The sequence below is a fragment of the Delphinus delphis genome, chromosome 2 (assembly GCF_949987515.2).
Source record: "Delphinus delphis chromosome 2, mDelDel1.2, whole genome shotgun sequence".
NCBI lineage: Eukaryota > Metazoa > Chordata > Mammalia > Artiodactyla > Delphinidae > Delphinus > Delphinus delphis.
In genome coordinates, this window is record NC_082684.1 from 73,918,226 (window position 1) to 73,940,602 (window position 22,377).

The 22,377-nt window shown below is 45.4% G+C and overlaps 4 protein-coding genes across 8 annotated transcripts; 3 read left to right on the plus strand and 1 right to left on the minus strand.

Moving 5' to 3' along the window:
* Positions 1-118: 118 nt before the first annotated feature.
* Positions 119-9,871, plus strand: NEDD8 (NEDD8 ubiquitin like modifier). 2 transcript variants are annotated; one of them, XM_060004797.1, is made up of 4 exons: positions 119-264; positions 8,748-8,795; positions 8,964-9,046; positions 9,633-9,871. In XM_060004797.1, the coding sequence occupies exons 1-4, from the start codon at positions 247-249 to the stop codon at positions 9,727-9,729; spliced, it is 246 nt and encodes an 81-aa protein (XP_059860780.1). In that variant the 5' UTR covers positions 119-246; the 3' UTR covers positions 9,730-9,871. The 2 variants fall into 2 exon arrangements, with proteins under 2 accessions (XP_059860780.1, XP_059860778.1); XM_060004795.1 differs by having other exon boundaries at positions 170-315.
* An 861-nt stretch (positions 9,872-10,732) lies between these two features.
* Positions 10,733-12,611, plus strand: MDP1 (magnesium dependent phosphatase 1). 2 transcript variants are annotated; one of them, XM_060004793.1, is made up of 6 exons: positions 10,758-10,908; positions 11,025-11,085; positions 11,159-11,269; positions 11,596-11,703; positions 11,801-11,886; positions 12,068-12,274. In XM_060004793.1, the coding sequence occupies exons 1-6, from the start codon at positions 10,872-10,874 to the stop codon at positions 12,157-12,159; spliced, it is 495 nt and encodes a 164-aa protein (XP_059860776.1). In that variant the 5' UTR covers positions 10,758-10,871; the 3' UTR covers positions 12,160-12,274. The 2 variants fall into 2 exon arrangements, with proteins under 2 accessions (XP_059860777.1, XP_059860776.1); XM_060004794.2 differs by lacking the exon at positions 11,801-11,886 and having other exon boundaries at positions 10,733-10,908; positions 11,596-11,656; positions 12,078-12,611.
* A 93-nt stretch (positions 12,612-12,704) lies between these two features.
* On the plus strand, positions 12,705-16,469 carry CHMP4A (charged multivesicular body protein 4A). Of its 2 annotated transcripts, XM_060004792.1 has the most exons (6): positions 12,705-12,854; positions 14,287-14,436; positions 14,534-14,711; positions 15,276-15,390; positions 15,556-15,691; positions 16,120-16,469. In XM_060004792.1, the coding sequence occupies exons 1-6, from the start codon at positions 12,824-12,826 to the stop codon at positions 16,176-16,178; spliced, it is 669 nt and encodes a 222-aa protein (XP_059860775.1). In that variant the 5' UTR covers positions 12,705-12,823; the 3' UTR covers positions 16,179-16,469. The 2 variants fall into 2 exon arrangements, with proteins under 2 accessions (XP_059860775.1, XP_059860774.1); XM_060004791.1 differs by lacking the exon at positions 12,705-12,854 and having other exon boundaries at positions 12,918-14,436.
* A 976-nt stretch (positions 16,470-17,445) lies between these two features.
* Positions 17,446-20,077, minus strand: TSSK4 (testis specific serine kinase 4). Of its 2 annotated transcripts, none has more exons than XM_060004790.1 (4): positions 19,416-20,077; positions 18,854-19,068; positions 18,077-18,440; positions 17,446-17,630 (listed from the first exon to the last, which is right to left on the minus strand). In XM_060004790.1, the coding sequence occupies exons 1-4, from the start codon at positions 19,635-19,637 to the stop codon at positions 17,451-17,453; spliced, it is 981 nt and encodes a 326-aa protein (XP_059860773.1). In that variant the 5' UTR covers positions 19,638-20,077; the 3' UTR covers positions 17,446-17,450. The 2 variants fall into 2 exon arrangements, with proteins under 2 accessions (XP_059860773.1, XP_059860772.1); XM_060004789.1 differs by having other exon boundaries at positions 18,077-18,476.
* Positions 20,078-22,377: the final 2,300 nt, after the last annotated feature.

A 22,377-nucleotide genomic window follows, 5' to 3' on the forward strand; every position in this document is an offset into this window, starting at 1 on the left:
GCCGCCTCCTTTTTTTTTTTTTTTTTACGACGCCACAGAAACGAAACGCGGACGCATTCCTGAGCCTTTCCGGAACCCCGTGGAAAGAAGGAGGAGGAGCGAGGTGCGGGGGGGGGGGGGGGTGGAGCCAGGCAGTGACCCGGAAGCAGAAGTGACTCCCACAGGCTGAGTGCTGGGGAGCTGCATCGGCGATCGCAGCGGTAGAAGCAGCAATTTATCTGTGTGCAGCCCCAAACTGGGAAGAAGATGCTAATTAAAGTGAAGGTGGGAGCACCTCCAGCTTTGCCAAGACGGAGTGGTACTGGGCTGGCCGCTGTGCGTTAAGGGAGAAGCCGGGAAGGAAAATCACGCCTTTCCCGAGCTTGGAGGGGGCTGACAGCTTCGGGGCTCCGCGCGAGGGTTGATGGGATGTAGGGGGGGGTCCCCAAAGGGGCTTCGAGAGCAGGGGCTGGCCCAGCCAGACGACCCCGGGGTCTGTGCTGTGCCTGCTTTCATTCCGGGACCGTTCTTTGACCCAGAAGGAGGCCGCCTTTGTCCGGGGTCTCGCTGTGTTCGAACCCCCGCGGTCATAGAGAGGGCCTAGCAGCATCTTGGCCCCCCTCTCTCTCGGATTCTTGGAATAAGCTCTGTTCTCCATCGTTCATGCCCCAGTTACCTGCTTCTCCCAGCCCCTAACGTAGGCTACTCCGAGTACAGCACAAAAACGTAGCCTAGGGAACCGGGGCCTCCCAGGAACTAGACTGTGAGCTTTTGCTAGTTGTCGCCAAGGTGTAGTATCTCAGCCGGCCTTCAGGAAACAAAGCTGGGAGCGTGTTCAGTTAGCACCTGCATTTCTGAGCCAGCATCCTGGACCAGCCTCCCTTCCTTGACTGAGGCAAGTTAGTTATCAGTGCCCTAGTTCTTGGTACTAGCAGTGTTTCCTTCATCTCCATCCCGCCTCCTGTGGTTCTTCACCAGTTTCCAACCCTCATTAGTCCTATCTGCTATTTCCTCCTTTGTGCCTTAAGAGGGAGGGACAGAAACTAACAATTGATGCAGTGCAACGTTAGTTTAGCATTTAAAAATAAAAACTGCCAAGGAAGTCTATCGTTATTTCATCAGCTCTTTAGTGTATTTATCATGCATAATAGCCATTAATCTCTTCAGTCCTTCTGAACCACCATCTTAGCTAAGGATTGAAGCCAAGCAGAATGTTGAAGGTCATTGTTTTTCAAATTTTGAGTAATGAGCTATAAAACAGTCACTAGTGGTAAAATCAGTTTAATAAGTCCGTGGGTCACAAGCAACAAGAAAAAGAAAAAAATAGAGATATCAGGGTATACTTCTGGATAAGAGGATTGTTTGTGAAATTTTGGGTTTTATTTTGTATGTATATTACATGCATGGATGTGATATTTGTTCATATGTATTTCTTAGTGTGGGTCACTGTCCAAAAAGTTTTGAGAAACATTAGCAAGTGAATGCTTATGTCATTTCCATACATATGGATTCTCAGGTCCTCTTAGTCCTCCCTTAGTCCAAAGAAGAGGTTATTACTATACTTTTGTTCAGTGTTTTGTAAACCTTTTTTTAAATCTCAACCTACACAAAAAAATTTTACCTCATGGTCCCATACAACACAAAATAACTGTGTGTGATATGCTCTGGTATTTCGAATTCTATTCCAAGTTGATTTCATAACCCACTGATGGGTTGAGACCTGCAGTTTAAGAAAATACTGTATTCTAGATGGGCTTCTCAACTTAAAAATGTGTAAGAATCACCTGGGGATCTTGTTAAAATGCTGATTCTAATTCAGTGGTCTGGGACGGAACCCGAGATTCTGCATTTCTAACATTCTGCATTTCTGCTTGTCTGGGGAGTATACAAGGTTCTACTTTCTTTGAATCCATTTGTATTTAGTACTTCTCTAAAACTGTCAGGCTCCTTTCCCAAAACACTTTCCTTTCCACCTTCAAATAGGTTTCTCTGTCCATCTTTCTCTTTCTTTTTTGTATGTTAAATACATTTTTGTATGTTAAATAAATAAAGCAATTAGCTGTGAACTACTATACAAATGATAGGTTTTTTAGCAGGGTTCCTTTGTGAATTATTCATTCTCCACTGTCCTTCTCCATGTAGGTAACTTATTCCATATCTCTTTTTGCAATCTTTTACAACTAAATCCCTTGTCCACGGAAGGAAAAACACACAACATAAGAGCTGTGAGTTCAGTTTATTTGGGGACTTACTGAGGACCTTAGCCCAGGAGACAGCCTCTTAGATAGCACTGAGGAACTGCTCCAAAGGTAAGTGGGGGAGGTCAGCAAGTATGTGATTTTGGCAAAGGGTAATCAAGCACACATCTCGGTAGAAGGTTGCTGCTAGTCAAGAGGAACAGATATCTTAGTTAATGGTTTTAGTGCTTTTCTAAGTATGGGAAGATGCAAGAATTTGGGTTCATAAAATTTTCTCCTGAAAATATCTAACTATCTAAAGGCGTGTTCTATTAATTTTCCCAGAGCACATTCCTGATGTGCCTCATTCCTGTCTCCCCCTTGAACTCCTTTCAGGCTGGGTTGAAAGTCAGCGACTGCAGTGGCTAATGACTTAATTCTTGTAGAACCAGGAGGCAAGTGACATCCTTTAGTTGGCACACTCGTGATTTAAAACTTCTCTTGATGCCTCATCTCTGTGTTTCCAAAATTAAATACAGCATCTTCTGTCTTAAGCCATCTTCCCAATACTCATCTCATATATTGATCCCATCAATCTACCAGTTACCTGGAACCCAGTTCTTTAAAATCATTGTTCTCTTATAGAACCTAATTTTTCTTTTGATACATCTTTCTGTTGATTTTCTTTCTATTCCCATTACCCTTGTTCTCATCTGGGGTCTCATTAACTTATATCTTTATTTCTCTGTGATACCTCCAGAGAAATACCTCTTGTTGGGGTACCTCCAACAAGATTTCCTACTGCCATTCCCCTCTAAAGTTTAGAGTCTAGGGACTTCCCTGGTGGTCCAATGGTTAAGACTTCACCTTCCAGTGTAGGGGGTGTGGGTTCGATCCCAAAACATAAAACAGAAACAATATTGTAACAAATTCAATAAAGACTTTAAAAAATGGTCCACATCAAAAAATTCTTAAAAAAAATAAAGTATATGTATTTTTTAAAAATAATAATAAAGTTTAGAGTCTATACCAAAATACGGTGTACAAAATCATAGTGTACAGGTCTTCTTTAACCTTCTTTTTCGTCATATTATTCCCTAACCTCAGATCCTGCATTGATTCCTCTTAGCAAATTACTTTGGGCACCTGTCTTTACTATCTAAGCCCCAGTTTTCTCATTCATGCTTTTTTAAACGTAAAATAAAACACAAAGCTCTTAAGGGTTAAGTTCAAGGAGTTTTTAACAACAGTATACCCCCATGTAGCCACAGATCTAGAACATTTTCACCCCTGCCCTCTGAAAGTTCCATAGGTTAGTTTTACTTGTTTTAGAATTTCATATAATGGAATTATAGAATATATCATTTTTGTGTCTGGCTTCTTTCACTCAGCATTATGTCTGTTGTTGTGTCTGTAGCTCCTTCTTATTACTTGGTAGTACTACATTAGATGACTGTATCACAATTTGTTTATCCATTCTCCCGTTGATGGACGTTTGGGTTATTTCCAGTTTCTGGCTATTATGAAGGAGGCTTCTAATAGCCAGAAATGATGATATGAACATTGTCTTTTTGTGGACTTATGTTTTCATTTCCTTTGGATAAATACCTAGGAATGGAATTACTAGGTCATGTATAACTTTAAAAGATGCTGCCAAACAGATCTGCAAAGTATGGCACCATTTTACATCCCTACTTACAATGAGTGAGCATTCCAGCTACTCTGCACCCATCTTTATTATAGCTATTTTAGTGGGTGTGAAGTGTTATCTCAGGTTTAAATTAATCACTGTTGATTTTCCCTCACCACGGCACTTTGTCACTGCCTCTTGTATTTTGGACGATAACATTCAGTATGGCATTTCTTGTGCATTGGTTTGTTCTATTAATTGTATGTCTCAGTGTCTCTTGGTTGTAAATCTTCACTTGAAAGAGATTGTTGGCAAGGGCTGGGTCACTTAATTTCTTTTATATCCCCTACAGTGCTTATAGCAGAATGTCAGGCTGAGGTTCATCATAGACTAGCTGAATAGCAGTGAATGTATTCCCAGGTCACAATGACCAGATTTGAGGGAAGAAATCCAGTATGACATGGTCTTTTAAAATATCTTTTAAAATTAAAATCAAGAATATCTTTTAAAATTTATGTTCAGTTTTAAATGATTTTAATTATGACAATTTCAGACATATACAACAGCAGAGAGAAGGAATAATGCACCCCATACGAAGCTTCAAAAACGATCATCTCATGGCCAATCGTATTTTATTTATACTCACCAACTTACCTTATGTTTTAAGGAGCAAGTCCCAGATAGCGTAGCGTATACTATTGGTATATATTTCGGTATTTATCTGTAAAAAAGAACTTTTTTTACTAACATAACCATAATTATTACACCTAAAAAATCAACAGTGATTTCACACTATCATTGTCTCATTTGTTTTTTACAATTTGTTGGAATCTGGATCCAACTAAGATTCATACATTGTAGTTGGTTGATAAGTATTTTAGGCCTCTTTAAACCTGTAATTCCCCATTTCCCCCATTTTTTTTCTTGTTGAATAATCTAGGTGGTTGTTCCCGTAGAGTTTCCTATAGTTTGAATTTTGCTGATTACATTCCCATGCTGTCTTTTAATATATTCCTCTTTCCTCTGTATTTCCTGTCAATTGGTAATAAGATCGAGAGGCTTGATTTGTCCTTTTTGTCTGTTCATGTGTGAGAATAATTCATAGGTGGTATTGTGACATGCTTCTGTCAGGTTGTTTTGCTTTCTGCGATGTTAGTCATTGCCTAGATCCATTATTTCATTGGAGTTTACAAAATGGGGATATTCTGATTTTATTGTTGCTTCCTACATTAGCTGGGATCCTTGAGCAGTGTCCAGTACAGTGGCCATTTGCCCACGTGCACTATTGACCACGGGAAATGTGGCTAGTGAGACTGAGGAATTCATTTGTTTTATTTGTATTTAATTTTAATTAATTTAATATAAGAACTGAAACTTTATTCAGTAGTTGCAAAACCTTTTAACTTGTTTGGAACAAGTTGGGAATGTAAACATACTTTTTCAACTGTAAATTGTGAAACTTAAATACAGATCAAGTATTTCAGATGATAACTTATCATCTGAATTGAGGTGTGCTGTCAGTATGAAATGCACACAGAATTTTGAAGATTTAGAAGAAAATGTAAAATATATTAATAGTTTGAATATATTGGGTTTCAGAATATTAAAATTAATTTCACCTTTTAAAAATGTGGCTGCTAGAATATTTAATATTGTATATGTGGCTTTCACTAAGTTTCTATCTCTAGTGGACAGTGCTGCTTTACAGAATGGTTTCCTTATTCTCTCATCAAGGACATTGTTTTAAATTTTTTTTCTCATCCCAATGTATTCATGGTATTAAAAAATGGAAAATACAAAAAAGCACAAAGAAAATAATTTAAATCACCCATAATCTCAAAACTCAAGATAAAAGCACTGATGTCTACATCCTTCCAAACTTTTTTGAAAGCATATAAATACACGTATGTGTGTGTGTATTTCTTTAGTTACAAAATAAGAATTATACTGTTAGTCTAAACATTGTTTGAGAACTGTGTGATTTTCCCCCTGTGTTTGTACCATAATTTATTTAACCCTCAATTGTGTGATATTTAGATTGTGTTTCTAGTTTTTCAGTTTCAAAAAGTTGCAATTCATTGTCATAGGTATATTTTTGGACAGAGGATTATTTTCCCAGAAGTGTTATTGCTGGGACACCATATGCCAGATTGCTCTCTGGATACATTCATAGGCTTCTATAGTCGATCTCAGAAACAAAGGACCAGTGCTAGAGTTTTAGATTTTATAAAGCAATAATTTTTTTCAAATGTCATAAAGCCCAAGCATCTGACTCTTGGGAGAACAGTTCTAGGCTTTCTGTTAGAGTCTTTTGTACTCTTTAAAAATTGTTATTATTAAATCAGAATGAATATTTATTAATATTCATGTGATAAAGGAATATATTTTTATTAGATATTTTATTAGATAGTACAGATAAAGGGAGAGTTAGCTTTGGTCTCCTCAATCCTACTCCCCTTCTCAAGGATCATCATAATTTTAGGAGATAGGTATACTTTTAATCCTTTCTTCTATGCATGTATGTATGTATATATTTACATATAGAAAATGATACATAATCATACACTCTCTAGATCTTTCCATGTTAGTGTATAAACTGTTGCATAATAAATATATCATTCTAGGGCTTCCCTGGTGGCGCAGTGGTTGAGAGTCCGCCTGCCGATGCAGGGGACACGGGTTCTTGCCCAGGTCTGGGAAGATCCCACATGCCGTGGAGCGGCTGGGCCCGTGAGCCATGGCCGCTGAGCCTGCGCGTCCGGAGCCTGTGCTCCGCAGCAGGAGAGGCCACAACAGTGAGAGGCCTGCGTACAGAGAAAAAAAAAAAAAAAATATATATATATATATATATATATATATATATATAATTCTATGGCTGTACCATAGTTTAATAGTTTTCCTATTAATAGGCATTAGGCTGTTTCTTGTGTTTTGCTTTTATGAAAGGTGTTGCAGTAAACCTCACAAGTTCCTCTTTGAATACGTACTCAAATTTCAAGTTTTTCCTTAAGGTTAGTTATCTAGAAATAGAATTGTCTGGTTAAAGAGTCTTTGCATTTAAAGTATTATGATCAATAAATTGAGATAATTTGTGGACAACATGGTATTGCATACTTTCCATTTTGTCAGGAAGGAGCCTAAAGAAATACCATATATTGTCACTGTCGTTTCATAAAAGGACATTTTAACACCTGAAAATATTTAGTTTCATGAAAATCTCATTGTTGTCATTATTTTTCTCATTTTACCATAGACTATTGAAAATTTTCAAACAGACCAGCTTGAGTTGGGGTGGAAACTTGAAAATCACTGTTGTAATTTATTCTTTTGCATCCAAACAGGTCAATCCAAAGGAGTTACTCTTGGATTTTTTGAAATATCCTTAGTAGTGAACCATTCTCATGGTTGAGAAGTTAGATCCTAAGTACTTTCTTCATGCTGGTCTTTGTGAATATCATAAGTAGGAACCATATGTTATTTTGTGAGTCCACCACAGGAGTGTACATTGGGTCTCAATACTAGATCAGCCAGCCTTGGGCAGTACTGAGTACAGAGCTGAAAGCTCAGGTTCTGGGGCCAGAGAGTTTGTGTTTGGATTCATACTCTCCTTTTGACTTCATAGGCATGCTTTTTAACCTGTCCAAACCCCATTTTCCTCAACTATAAATGGTGATAGTAATAGTACATATCTCACAAGTACTTGCAAGTATTAAATGTATTGACGCATGTAAGATACTCAGCGTAGTTTCTAACTCTTGGAAAGTGTTCAGTAGATGTTGGCTGTGATCATAGCATGATCATTGGTGTATTTAGCTGTTCCACCAATATTTATTGACTGCTTCTATGTCAAACACTGTGCTTTGTGCTTAAATTAGGAAGATTGAACAGTCTCTGTCCTTTAGGGAGCTGGAGTATAAATTGGGGAGTTTGACACTTAAACAACTAGCTGTAATGGCTCTTAAAGTGTACTGGGGACAAGTCATCAATCTTAAAGCGTCCCTTGAAGGTTTGCAAAAGAGCGGAAGAGGGCATGGCAACAAGAAAAACAGTAGAAGCAAGGAAAATGCCCCTAAATTATGGATTACTGTAGACTGGTGCAGATGGAGTTTGAAGAGCAAGGATGGATGGGAGATTAGATTGGATGAAGCACGTTTATAAGTGTACAATGAGTATAATTATTGTTTGAATATCAGCAGCCCTTTGTCTATAGAAGAAGTCAAGAAGACCAGAGCTGCAATTTAGGATTTAGGTGGAAGTCTGGAGAAGATATGGGAGAATAGAATGTTGAATTCTAGTATTACTTAAAAAGTTGGTCAGGGACTTCCCTGGTGGTGCAGTGGTTAAGACTCTGTGCTCCCAATGCAGGGGACCTGGGTTCAATCCCTGGTCAGAGAACTAGATCCCACATGCATGCTGCAACTAAGGGTTCGCATGCCACAACTGAGGAGCCCTCGAGCCACAACTAAAGAGCCCTCCTGCCACAACTAAGACCCAGCGCAACCAAATAAATAAATAAATAAATATTAAAAAAAAAAATGTTGGTCAGAGGTGATCTCCAGTGTCCCTGAGAGAATTCTTTGAGTTATCTGAATGTTAATTTCTAGCATTGGTACATGAGATAAGGTCCTTCTCAAAGGAATACTTTCCTTAGGACAATTCTCATTGCTGTCTTATCGAAAGGAGTTATGGTATTCTCTTGGATTCTAGCAGAATGGGAGGTGAGATGACCTGTGAGATTAAAAGGGTCAAATGGTTTACAGAATCTTCCCCTATCAAAGTTGTTCACAGCCTAAAAATGTCTGAAATCGGGTGTGGTCAAAACTTCTGACACTTCAAATCAGCTTTGAGAATGTGCGTTTCTCAGAAGGTAGTAGATCCCCCAAGACTAGGCCAGGATGTTTTACCTAGGAGACAAATTGTATATTGGGCTGTAGGATTCATGAAACCGTTGCCTGTTTCAGACGCTGACCGGAAAGGAGATTGAGATTGACATTGAACCCACAGACAAGGTAATGTACGCCCAATACCTCTCCATGCCTATCTCCCTACATGTACACTTGCTTGGGTATGCTGATGAACTGAGTCCTTCCGCTCTCATACTCTCTGCATAGCTCTTGTTCTTTCCCGTTCCACGGTCCTTCCCCCTGAGCAACCCCTGACTACTTGTACCCCTAAAGGTGGAGCGAATCAAGGAGCGTGTGGAGGAGAAAGAGGGAATCCCCCCACAGCAGCAGCGGCTCATCTACAGTGGTAAACAGATGTAAGTTTGGAATGGGAATGAGGGCGTGGCCATCTTATGTGAAGATGAAGATGCAAGTTCTGGAGGTGGAGCAGGCCTGCCTTTTTTTTGTTGTCTCAGACCCTTTGGCAATTTGATGAAGGCTATGAACCCCTTCTCAGAATTAGATTTTTGCAGACATAAAATAAAATGCATGGAATTACAAAAGAAACTAATAGGATCGAAATACACTTATCACACTACTAAAAAAGCAAGTTTGTGATATATGTACTTCATTAAGATCTAATGATGGATATAATAACTACTATAATTTTAAAAGATTTTCAAGATACCTACAAATAGTTGTGAAATGATAGGAAAATATCTAATTTTTGTTGTTAACAAGTTACCCATATTGCTAATAATACCCCTGTGGGTTTTTTGCCTGTGTTCAAAACTGAAAGAAATATCAAATTTCAGTTAGGGGTTAGTAAAAATATAAAGATGTAATTTTTTTCTCATCTGCATTCATAGATCCCCAGACAGATCCATGAAACCCAGGTTAAGAACCTTGCTCTAGATGGTATTTCTAATACCTTTTTTCTTTTTTTTTTGCCTCTTCCTGCAGGAACGATGAGAAGACAGCAGCTGATTACAAGATACTAGGTGGTTCAGTCCTCCACCTGGTATTGGCTCTGAGAGGAGGAGGTGGTCTTAGGCAGTGATGGACGCCCCCCTGCATTTCACCTCCTTGCCCTGTCGCTCATTATGAGGAATCATGTATCCTCTCACACTGTGGGACACCAGAGCCACTGCCCCCTCTCCTGGATGCCCAGTCTTGTGTGTCTGTTGGTGGGAGACTGTGAGGACCCCAGGATGCAGTGTTCCTGGCCCAAAGGGCCCTTGCTGGCTATTGGGTTTTAGTTTGCAGTCCTGTGTGCTTCCCTCTGTTAATGGCTATGTCCCTGGTTGTCAATAAAATATTTCCTGGCCTCCTGGAATCTTTCTTCTATTGCACAAACGTGACTGAAATCAAAATGGGCCAATGCACACTCAGTTATACCAGGCTGAAGGAGTAGGACAGTGTAAGAGAATGTGCCCTTAGAGGGGTTCTCAGATGCTTAAGAGTCTACACTCAGTGGTGTGCTGGAGCCAGCTCTTACCCGGCTCCAGAGCTAATTGTTGGCATCTTTCCTAACCCCATATTAAGTGACTTCGTGTTGGTAGCTTGAAATTGGCCATGGTAGGAATATTTACAGAAATTGACAAACAATACAAATCAGTCCTTCTCCCCAAACTGGTTGTTACATATCTGTCAGCATACTACTGACGCGGGTGGTAGAAACCAGGAGAGTGAATTCTCCCCCATTGTGACTCTACTGGACATTTAGGGCCTGTTTCAAGAAAGGCATCAAGAGCTTAGCGGACACTGCATTCTTTTATGGCTGGAATATTGCTGAGGGCTCTAGGCTGTATACGGTGGAGTGGCTGATGTGGAGAAAGGATGAGTGTGGAGTGACAAGCTATGATGGATCACTTTAGGGCTCAGTTGGTGAGATAAAATGAGAGACGGGTGCCAGAAGAAAGGGTTTCCCTTCCTTGTCTCCTCTAGCTCAGGAGAAGCTGGCGAGACCGGGTGGGGTGGAGAAGCAAGGGAAGAATATCCCTTGGAGAGACTTGGCATTGGCACTTTGCTGCGGTCCTCCCCACCACCACCACCAGAAGGCGCTCTTGTGAGGTTTTGGGGCCGATCTTCCCGGCTCAGGTTGGCGACGCTCTAGTCGCCGCTTCTCTAAGGCCCGCGGGGCGGCCTGGGAGCCGCGGCAGAAAGGCCCGCCTCCGTGCGCGCAGCCTGCGGGCGCGGGTCATGGCGCGGCTCCCGAAGCTCGTAGTCTTCGATCTAGGTGAGGGGCTGGATTGGGAAGAGTTTCGTAGGGCAAAGTTTTTTCCAAACCTCAGCTGATGCTCTCGAGGCCCTGCGCCTGCCCAGGCTGAGACCTCCCCCTCCTTCCTCTCACAGATTACACGCTGTGGCCGTTCTGGGTGGACACGCACGTAGACCCCCCGTTCCACAAAAGCAGGTGAGGCGGGGCTGGGGAGGCCTGGGGCCAGGCGGGGCCCCGCGGGAGCTGAGCACACTCTCGCCCTCCCCAGTGATGGAACTGTACGAGATAGGCGGGGCCAGGCCGTCCGACTGTACCCAGAGGTGCCTGAGGTCCTGGAAAGATTGCAGGGCTTGGGGGTGCCCGTCGCGGCCGCTTCACGGTAAGAAGAGCGACTGAGTCGGTCTAATGCTGGGAGGTGCATGCATGAGGAGACTTCCCGTGTAACCCCTTGGCTGCAAAAATTTAGGCGGTGCAAACTTGCAGGTATTTGTATATTCTTCGAATTGTACCTTCTCCTGTGCATTTTGTTTAATAAACATTGGCTCAGTGCCACCTGTGTCAGGAAGGATATGGAATTGAATCAGGGCGGAGGATGCCTACCCATCCCGGAAGAACAGCAAGTTGATTTCCCCCTGGTTACACATAATTTCACTTGCAGCCTTGGCCCTCCACTCTCCTGATCCCATCTACTACACCTTTTTGCAGGACAGGTGAGGTTGAAGGGGCCAACCAGCTACTGGAACTCTTTGACCTTGTCAGATACTTTGTTCATCGGGAGATCTACCCAGGCAGCAAGGTCACGCACTTTAAGAGGTACGCTGAGATAAGGGGAGAAGCAGGGAGACAGAAGACCAGAGAGGCTGGAGGAGCTAAGAAGCCAGAGTGGTTACCCTCGCCGTGTCTTGCACAGGTTGCATCAGAAGACTGGAGTTCCTTTCTCCCAGATGATCTTCTTTGATGATGAAAAGCGGAATATTGTAGATGTCAGCAAACTGGGTACTGACTGAATGGCAAGGATAGCCATTTGGGGAGTGAGGAGAAAGGGCTCCTAAGAGGGAAGGGGTTAGGTAGATATGTACAGGATGGATAGTTTGCATGCAGGTGACACCCCAAAAAGGTGAGAGTCATAATAGGGAGCCCTGAAGGCCTGATGAAATTGTGGCTTCTTTCTTTCTAGGTGTTACCAGCATTCATGTCCAGAATGGAATGAGCCTTCAGACCCTAACTCAAGGATTAGAGACATTTGCAAAGGCACAAGCTGGACTCTGAGGTCCAGTCCTGTGGATGAGCCTCATTTGAGGCATAGACTGAAAGGAAATCAGGAGGGCATTTTCAGGTGCATTTGTAAATTATTAAAGTGTATTTGTGTGTGGCAGAAGACATATTACCCAGTGTGTGTTGTTTCTAATTTTCTAGCGTGTGACCCGGGGTGGGCCATCCGGAGGTGCCAAGACCTCAGGTTGGCGACGCTCTAGTCTAATGTGAGGCATTAGACTGCATCAGGTTCTGCCTTATAAACTTGTGGCAAACCCAAGACTGTGATTCCCTTATGCTCTCCCCATCCCCACACCTCTCCTGAGCTCTGTCAAGGACATGAAGAACTCTTCCACTGGCCCCAAGTAGTGGGGTGCATTACCCTGCACATTTCCTTCCAGGAAGCAAAGACTTTGTTTTGAGTTGGGGAGGGTGAGGCGACCTTTTTATATAGTGGGAAACGAAGCGGCCGCTTTAAGAGGAGCGCGTGGGTTTGGGGCTGGTGTGTCGGGTCGCACGTGATAGGGGTCTCGCTGGCGCTTGTTGATGATGTCGCCGCGGTGCCCCAAGGAGGGATTGGCCGAGGCTGGTCTCGGAGTGATGAGCCCAGCACCTCCCGGGAGCAAGGCGGAAGCGTACGGGACGCCGTAGGGCGGAGGCGGGAGAGGCTAGGGTCGCGATGAGTGGGCTCGGCCGGCTCTTCGGGAGGGGTGAGCCCGGCCGAGACTGGTCCCTGGGAGGTGGTGGCCGCAGGGGGCGGGGGGAGAGCCGGGAGACGCTGTCCTGAAAACGCTGGTGGTCCAGCAAGGCCTTCTCCCGGGCCAGGAGGCGTCGCCTTGTCAGGGCGCCTGGCTCCAGCTGCCTTCCTTCCTTCCCTTGGAGGGAAGAGCTCGAGGCCCGGGAGGGGGTGCGAGTGGTGAGCGTGGCAGCTGCGCTGGCTCCCGCCGTTAAGGCCTGGGGGACAAGTTGCTGCCTGTCGGGATTCAGTCCTTTCCAAAACACTGGTGCTTCCTTTATGCTGGGCCAGAGGCAATCTGAGGTGACCCAAGAAAGGTACCCCTCGTGAGCTCCTCTGTGGTGCGGGAAGACAAGCAAAGTCTGGCATTTACAGCGTAGTGTGGCGACTCCGTGATGGAGAGTTTCCTAAACAAGCAAAATCTGGCATTTACAGCGTAGTGTGGCGACTCTGTGATGTAGATTTACCTAAAAGCCAGGGGTGCGCGGAAGAAGCAGGCACGGCGGGTGGTGATACAGAAGGCTAGAAGTATGCCAGATGGGGGGGTTGAGGTTCTCCAGGAAGAGGTAACTGTGCAAAACAGAGGCAGGAAAAAGTATGGTATATTTAGGGAAAAGGAGTTCTGGCTGCCCCGTGAGTGTGTGTGTGGGCGCGCACACGCGCTGAAGGAAGAGGAAAGTGTGGATGGAGAGGTAAACGGGGGCCAGATCATGAAGGACCCTGTGTGTCTTAAAGTTCTTTGGATTTTATCCTGTAGGCAGTGGAGAGTATGGAAGGATATTAAGCAGGCTAGGGCCTTCAGATTTTTTTTTTTTTAATAAGTCTGTTAGAAGTGCAGAAGATGAAGGGAGAAATTGAGATCAGATTTTTTTTTCTCTAGCCTCCCTACTTCATTCAGTTTGATCCTGTGGAATCAGGACCTTGAGTATCTCCTAGAATAGCAAGTGGAACAGTAATTATAAAAAGTGATTGAACTCTGGTGGGGAACACGGTAATGAGGAGGTTATGCATGTGTGAGTGCAGGTGGTATATGGGAAGTCTTTGTACCTTCCACTCACTCAGTTTGCTGTGAACCCAAAACTGCTCTAAAAAAATAAATTCTATTAAAAAAAACAACTGGAAATGACTTGAAAGGTAACTAGGAATAGCAAAAGAATATTGGCTTTGGAAATCATACTGTCACATTTCAATTCCTTTGCAGTCTCTTACTATAGTAATTGTGATTTTAGACCAAAATGTTAACCTCTTTATGCCTGTTTTCACATTCGTAGAGACAGTACATTCATCGTAGAAAGTTGTTTGGGGATTAACAATAACACGGTCAAGTGCCTAGCACTACTATGCACTCAATAATCGGTGACTAATGTTTTTCTTTACACAATGTGGGCTGCTCCATTGGACTCCAGAGAAGAAGGAGAGGGGGCCAACCCCTGAAGAGGCAATACAGAAACTGAAGGAGACGGAGAAGATATTGATCAAGAAACAGGAATTTCTGGAGCAGAAGATTGAACAGGAGCTACAAACTGCCAAGAAGCATGGGACGAAGAATAAGAGAGGTAATGGGGGAGGGACAGGCACCACCAGGGAGGGCCCGGGGGCGGGGGGGAAAGCAAGGGCTTCTGGCTCTGATGTTCAGGGTGTGGGCTGGATCAGCCGCCCTACAGGCTTTGCGGAGGAAGAAAAGGTTGGAACAGCAGCTGGCACAAACGGACGGGACATTATCCACCCTGGAGTTTCAGCGTGAGGCCATTGAGAATGCCACCACCAATGCAGAAGTGCTTCGTACCATGGACCTTGCTGCCCAAGGCATGAAGAAGGCCTACCAGGACATGTGGGTACGGGGGGAGGGGAGGAGGGGGCCCCGGCACTGGGGAGGGTAGCTTGATGTTGTACTGTGAATCTTAAAACCTCTCCAGATGTGAATTTACAGTAGAGTTGCCTGTGATGGCTAGACCCCTATCAGCCTCCTTACTTATTGCAAGGTGATCTCTTTGCTGGCTGGGGCATTCTAGGGAGGAAAGATGATTTTCCTCTTTTTTGTGGTTTTTTTGGCTGTACTGCAAGGCTTGTGGGATCTTAGTTCCCGGACCAGGGATTGAACCCCAGGCCCTCCTCAGTGAAAACACCCAGTCCTAACCACTGGACTGCCAGGGAATTCCCAATTTTCCTCATTTTTAAAGATCCTTCAAAGAAGAGAGTGCAACCATTCCTCCCCAGTGCGTCTTCTTGCCATTTCTTAGCCCAGATTTGCCTCTTTACACTTTTCCAGGGATCTCTTTTATCTAGTAGCCATGGATTTGTCAGTCTGAAGCCACAGGCAGGAGGGTCTTCATTCATGTGAGATGAAAAAGTCAGGGTTGTCACCTGATTTCTGGGCTGTGTATCTTGTTCTCAGGGACATTGACAAGGTGGATGAACTGATGGCTGACATCACAGAACAACAGGAGGTGGCCCAGCAGATCTCAGATGCCATTTCTCGACCCGTGGGATTTGGAGATGATGTGGATGAGGTGATTGGGAGTGAGGGGTCAAGGAATATTGGAGAAGGCATGGGACCAGCCAGAAGGAATGCCTAAGAGAACTGTGGGACAGGTTTGGGGGAAACTCCAAAAGTGGTATGTTTCTGGAAGTAGAATTTTCCTTTGTCTTGAGCGATCCTGTCATCCCATATCCAGGATGAACTGTTGGAGGAGCTAGAGGAGCTGGAGCAGGAGGAATTGGCCCGAGAGTTGTTACATGTGGGCGACAAGGAGGAGGAACCCCCAGTCACACTGCCCAGTGTACCGTCTACACATCTTCCTGCAGGGCCAGGTACCCAGGGCTGTTCTGTCATCTCAGGGACTTGAGAGGGTGGGATAGATATGGGGAAAAATTATTCCTCATCCGTCCTGCCTGAAAGGATCCAGGCAGAGAGGGTTGCTGCTACAGTTGCACAGGTTGTTGACTGCATAAGGGCACCTGGCTGAAGGGGAATGAGGACTGAAGTCAGGCCTGTGCTTCACTCAGCAAACTGTGTCCCCTGGTTTAGGGCTGCAAATGCCCGGAGAAAGAGGCAGCTTCTTCTGATTTGCCCAAAGGTGCTGTGGGAATTAGCAGCAGCCCAGCAAGCAAGACCATACCCTTAGGTTCTTTGCTGGGAGAGAGCGTTCCGCAGGCTCTGAGTGTTATAGGAGGGGATGGTTGGAAGTTGCTGAGGCCTTAACACTTCTTTCTTTCTCTGGGTATCCTTATCCCCAAAGCTCCCAAAACGGATGAAGATGAAGAAGCACTAAAGCAGTTGGCTGAGTGGGTGTCCTGATGAGTCTGGGCTTGTCTACCTGACGCTGCCTTCATTGTTCTCTTTTCCTTAAGTGCCAAGTGCTAAGCTAAAGGAACATGGCCTTGTTGGGAGGTCCTGCTGAGAGTGGTAGTGTGACCCTGCCTGAGAAAAGGGTCTGTCGCCCTCCCATCCCAGGCTCAACCCTGAAGAAGGATCTTGGTGCAGGAGGAACCCCTGGGCTCCCTTTAATAGCAGTTACAGTGCCCTCGTTCGCAATAAAATTGGGCGGATGGAACCCTAGTGCTTATACTGCCCTGTCTACAACTGAAACTCGTCTCTTGGTCCTTGGAGCTTTGTTTCAAGAAATGAGTAGTAATGAGAGTAATGAAGGGGAGTTGGAGCATAGGAGAAATGGGAGCTTCCATTATCTCAGCCTACTATGTTCCAGGCAGATACTGTTCCATCTCTCAGGCTGGTGTGTCCTAGAGCTGCCTGGTGCTGAGGGTGAGGAAACTGCCATCTGTTATTTATCCTAGAACCGTGTGGAGCTGTCCCTGAGCCTTCCCTCATTGCTTTCACCCAGTTGTGTCTCTGCCGAGAGAGCCCCGTGACTCACCAGCTGTCCCCTTACAAAGCCCACTTTCAAGGGTAGGAAAGGAGACGTACGGGGATAAGGGGTCAATAGGTTTCCTTTCTCCGGAACGCATAGTTCATAGGCTTGGTTTGAACTGTCACTTCAACGTGTAGGAGCAATGATGAGGGACCATGATTCACCAGAATTGTTTCAGTAGTGGGTAAGGTGGCATTTGGAGGAGGAAGGAACCAAGATATTACATACCTCCTGATACCCATGTCTAAAAGAATGAACAGTGCCGTCCCCTTGGACTGTAGACAGGCAGAGCTGTGACCAAACCGAGCAATCAGGGTAGAGCAACCTCTACCCCACTATTTGAACATTTAGAGTGCATAGAGATAGACAAAACTGAGCATGTACTCAGCCAGAATAATGAAGCTTCCCCAAAGCAGGTGTTCCTCTGAGCACACCCAACCCACTTCCCTATGAGCCACATATGCGCTACACTGTAAATTATAATGTTGACTTGACCAGTGTCACGATGACTGGTTACAAGCTCTGGGCAGAAACACCTCTCACCCTCAGCAGTGTTCGCTGCTAAGGTTCCCCTGAGGGAAGACTGTGACTCTAGCTGATGGAACTAAAACAGAATTAGATTTATTTTTGGTGGGAAAGATTTTTAGCCCAAGACCCTCCTGCTTTGCTCCTCTTTCAACCCCCTCCTCCTTCCGCCGTTTTCAGGTACTGATTTCCAAGGATTGGTGACGATTGGTGCCGGGGGGCTGGCACATGGCCTCAAGCAGCCTGATCTCATGGGTGGGTTGCTCAGGCTGGAACTTGAGCACCCAGGGATCCTTGATGATGTCCAGGATGGTGGCACGCTTGGTGGCTTGGCATAGTGTCTGGAGGACCAGGTTCTAGGGCAGGGGAGAGAGAGGTCTTGGCTGAGCTGGCCCGCATTGTGCCACACAATGAGCAGCTGGACCTAAGAAAGTAGCAGGATAGCCCATCACACCACTCTGGTGAAAGGGAGTGCGGCCCTGACTTTACCCTTAAAAGCCTCCTGTCTGCTCAGAAAGCCAACACCTTGAGGGGAAGGAAAGGAAGGGTTCCTTGGGGGAAATCCTTGCAGAATCCCCTTCTGGCCTAAAGAGATAGAGACTAAAACCTTCTTATCACTCACATCCCAGGTGCAAGCCCAGAGGTTGGCCCTTTAAGCCCTCCCCACTATTCTAGGGCAGGGAAGGGTGTGGAATGGCCCTGGTATCGGGGGGAGGCTTCCCTGGGGTTGGGAGGTCTAGGTTGAGTATTCCCTCTCTGCAGGTCACCCCTGAGGCCTCAGCCCTCCTGGGGGAGCCAGCACCTTGCACTCCTGGGAGATGGCATAGTTAGGTGGAAAAGTGACCTCCTTCTGAGTCTCTCTCAGCAGTTTCTTGAGATTGGTGTCATCGAAGGGCAGACGGGCAACTACTAGCGTGTAGAGGATGACGCCCATGCTCCAGATGTCAGACAGGAAAGGGTTGTAGGGCAGGCCTAGCAAGACCTCCGGGCAGGCATAAGCAAAGCTGCCACAGTAGGTCTGGCTGAGGTGGCTAAAGCAGTTCCCTTGGCGGTAGGAAGGGCTACTCCGCACAGACTGGCTAGAAGGCACCATCTTGGCGAAGCCAAAGTCCGATATCTTCACGTTCTTCCACTTGTCCAGCAACAGGTTCTCCAACTTTAAGTCCCTACCAGCAGCAGAAAGGCTGGGGGTCAGGAGAGGGCTTAGTGTTAGACTGGGAGCTGAAGGGCCAGGGGTCAGAGGCTAGAGATAAGGAAAGGCAAAGAGGGAGAGAGATGCCATTATGAGGACACAGGGCAGAGAGGAAGGAAAGTCATGGAGTTGTGAGCAGAGCCCAGAGGGAAGAGAGGATGGTACCTGAGGATCACTAGGAGCTCACCATCACTTTTCATAAAGTGCTCTGCTCACAGTGGGTACTTAACAAATGTTCTTGACCGGATGATTAAAATAAAGTGGATGAATAGGCCTAGATACTGAGGAGGGAGGTCAAGGGAAGAAAAAAGAGGGTAGAACATGGAAGACGTGCATAAAACCCCCTTGGGAGCCCAAAGGCCTCAGTCTGGGTGGCAGCGCCCTCACCGGTGCACGATGCCCTTGCTGTGCAGGTAGGCGATGCCCAGGGTCATCTGGGAGAACCACTTGCCAGCAAGGGGCTCAGAGCAGGCCCCATAGTGCTGGATCCACTCAAGGACGTCACCACCCTGAACCAGCTCCAGAATAACGTACACTCGGGATGTGGTCTCGATGGCCTGATAGAAGTTGATGAGATACTTGTGCCGCAGGACCTTCATTACCTGGCCCCAGGAGAGGGACCCATCAAACCCAGGCAGGGAGCACCCTGGCTGCGCTCCCAGCCTTCTCCTACTCTCCCACTGCTACTTTCCTAGAACTTTGCAACAGAATCAAACCCCAGAGGGCTGGTGGCCTGTGGACAAACCCTATGCTTTGCACTTTTTACTTTTTGAGGGTCTGGAGGTGAGGTGGAAAGAAGCTGAATTTACATCAAGTAATTTTCCTAGGTGCCTAGTGAGTCATTCAGTTGTGGTATAGGGGTTTCTGGCTCCACCCCCTCCTAACCATACCCCTTTTGAGAAGCCTTAAGCAGCTTGGTACCAGCTCCCTCTTCTAGCCCCTTTCCAACCTGTATCTCACGGGGCAAGAACTTGTTAAGATAGTCCTCAGAGGCCTTCTTCTTTGAGATGATCTTGACAGCCACCATGACTTTCTGCTTTGTGTAGTAAGCCTCATACACCGTCCCGTAGGAGCCATGGCCAATGACTTTGCCCACTTCGTAACCATATTCCTCCATGACAGAGCGGTAGGCCGAGGTGGATGGTGCTCCCAAGGTGTCTCCCTTCCCCATGGTGTTGGGCTTGCTGAGAGCAGGGAGCTTTGCTACTTAAAAGCCTCCTGTCTGCTCAGAAAGCCAACACCTTGAGCCGCTGAAGGCTAGGGTACCAAAGTGAAGTTAGTCTCCCAAAGCTTGCCTATGTAGTCATACAAGTCTGGGATGCTGGGCTCAGCTCTCCACTAGGAGCTTGGAGAGGGAAGAAGGGAAAAGCAGTTCTTTTTGTCTCCACTGGCTGTTGTTACTTCTTTCTCCTCTTGGTTACGGAACTCCCCAAGGTCCCGTGTTCCGCACACATCATAATCCACCTTCTATCCACCACTGGCCACAAGGCTGGAGAAGGAAATGCAGTTTGGAACATATTCATTGCTGGAGGTACCTTTATAATTTGGTGAGACTCGCTCCGTGGATCTGGTCCTTTCAACCAATCATGTTTATTGAGCACCTGCTATGTGCCAGGCAGTGTACGGAGTCCTGGGAGAAAATAACCAATAAGGCGAAGAGAGCCTCTGCTAGCGTTTATAATCCAGCATGAGAAACACCTGAGTGTCAGAATATCACAGAGAATCGCAAGGTATCGTAGAAGCGTGTTCTAAGGAATCTAACTTTAAAATGTATTCTTTTTTGGGGGTGGTGGTGGTGGCTTAAAATAACAATCTTTTTTTTTTTTTGAACAAGTTGAGCTGGACTCAGTTGGGTAATTCAGCTGGTGGCATCATCTCAGCTGGCTGGTTTGTTTTGGCGTATGATCTCATTATTCAGTAGAGTAGCCCAAGTTCCCTCACACAGTTTGCACTGAATTTCAAGAGAAAAAAAGACAAGCTGCATGACCAATGGAGGCCTAGGCTCCAGAATCACAAACCATCACTTCCATACCTTTATATGCATAAAGACGGTTACAAAGATCACTCGGATTTATGAGGTGGGGATGGAGACTCCTCTTAACCTTGAAATGCATTTTTTTTTAAAAATATTTATTTTGGCTGCACTGGGTCTTAGTTGCGGCACGTGGGATCTTTAGTTGCGGCATGCATGTGGGCTCTTAAGTTCCCCGACCAGGGATTGAACCCTGGCCCGCTGCATTGGGAGCGTGGAGTTCTACCCACCAGACCACCGGGGAAGTCCCCTTGAAATGCATTCTTATCTTGCCTTCCATGACCCTGAACTCTACAGTTTTCCTTCCATCCCTCTACCCATTTCTCAGGTTCCACTGGAGCCTCCCCCACCATCCACCCCTTAATCACACCCCGAGGCTTCTATTATAGGCCTTATTTCCTCAGACCTTTCTGTCCTCCCTAAGAATCTCATCGAGACCCCTCATTTCTTAACTCCAGCAAGCCTTCTGCTCCCCTCCCCTCAGTGTGTTCACCCTGAAGTCCAGGGAGTAAATCTGATTTTATTCCCATAACAATTCAGTGCCTCCCCGTTCTCCTTAAGATCGAGTCCAGATTCTTTTATGTGGCTTCAAATTTGACCCTGCTTACCTCTCCGATTTTTTCTTGTAACATACATGCAATGCTCCGGCCAAACAATTGCTTTTCCTTCATTGTTCCCTCTGTTCTGGCAAACTCCTACTCTCCCTTCAGGACTTAGCTGATGATCTGTTTTAAGGAAGCCTTTACTGACTGTTCAGGCCCAAATTAGATGGTCCTCCCTCCTGGGTGCTCCCACAGCTCCAATACTTTCTCTAACATGGTGTCTGTTTTTCTTGCTTGCATCTCCCACTAGGCTGTAAGGGAGGTCAGCTGATGAGAGAAGGGATATGAAGTCAAAGACTTGAGAAGAAAGGCTTGTGGAGAATGGGAGAGAGCTGATTTGGAAAATGAGCATTATTGGGCAGCACTGAGGGCCCAAATGAGATTGGAAAACACAACTTATGGACACACAATCTTAACATATCATAGTGTTAAGATTATTTTAGCATTCTGGATATAGGTGCTTGAATATTAACAGACATATTGACCCAAGATTAAGGTTTCACTTAGCAGCCGCCATGAAAGAATGGGAGAGGCATCAAGAACACAGGCAAGAATGTGGCTAAAATGATGGAATGCAGAATCTAAGCTGCTTGGGTTAGGAAGACAAGCTAGAAAAAGGCCAAAGGACAGGGGGAGGGGTTGCAGGTCTCAGTGAAATGGAACAAGTTTGGTGGGAAAGACAGAGGACAAGAGGTTGTGTCAGAGGGGTTATATAACTGGATTTAAGATGGGGGGAGGGGGTGGCACACAGAGGAAATAACAAAGGAAGAATCAGAGTTATCTTCCATCCTCCAAAACGAAACAGAAACTCCAACATTATGCCATAGGCTACTGGTAAATTCCTATTTATTGACAGGCTGATCCTGCTGGCAGGGTGGTTCCAAAGTCCTGTTGGAAGCCAGATCTACATCCTCAGTCTATCAAGATGAACAACTGTCCAGGGCACACAGTGGTAAGGAGGCCCACCCAGCCCCGCCTATCTTCTGCTGCCCTGGATAGGCAGCTTGGTGGCACCTCTGTTCTCATCACGTACAGCAGATAAACCAGTTCATTCAAGGAATGTGTATTAAGCTGCCTACTGTATACAAAAGCACTGCTAGGCTCTGAGGATACCAAGATGGATAAATTATAATCCTCCTGTGAGGAGTTAGCAATTAGCAAGGGAGACAGACACGTAAGAAGTTAAAATAACAGTACGGTGAGATAAAGTTCTATAAACAAAGCCTGTAAGGAAATGTTAAGGGAAGGCTTTATAGAGAAGGTGGCATTTGCACTGT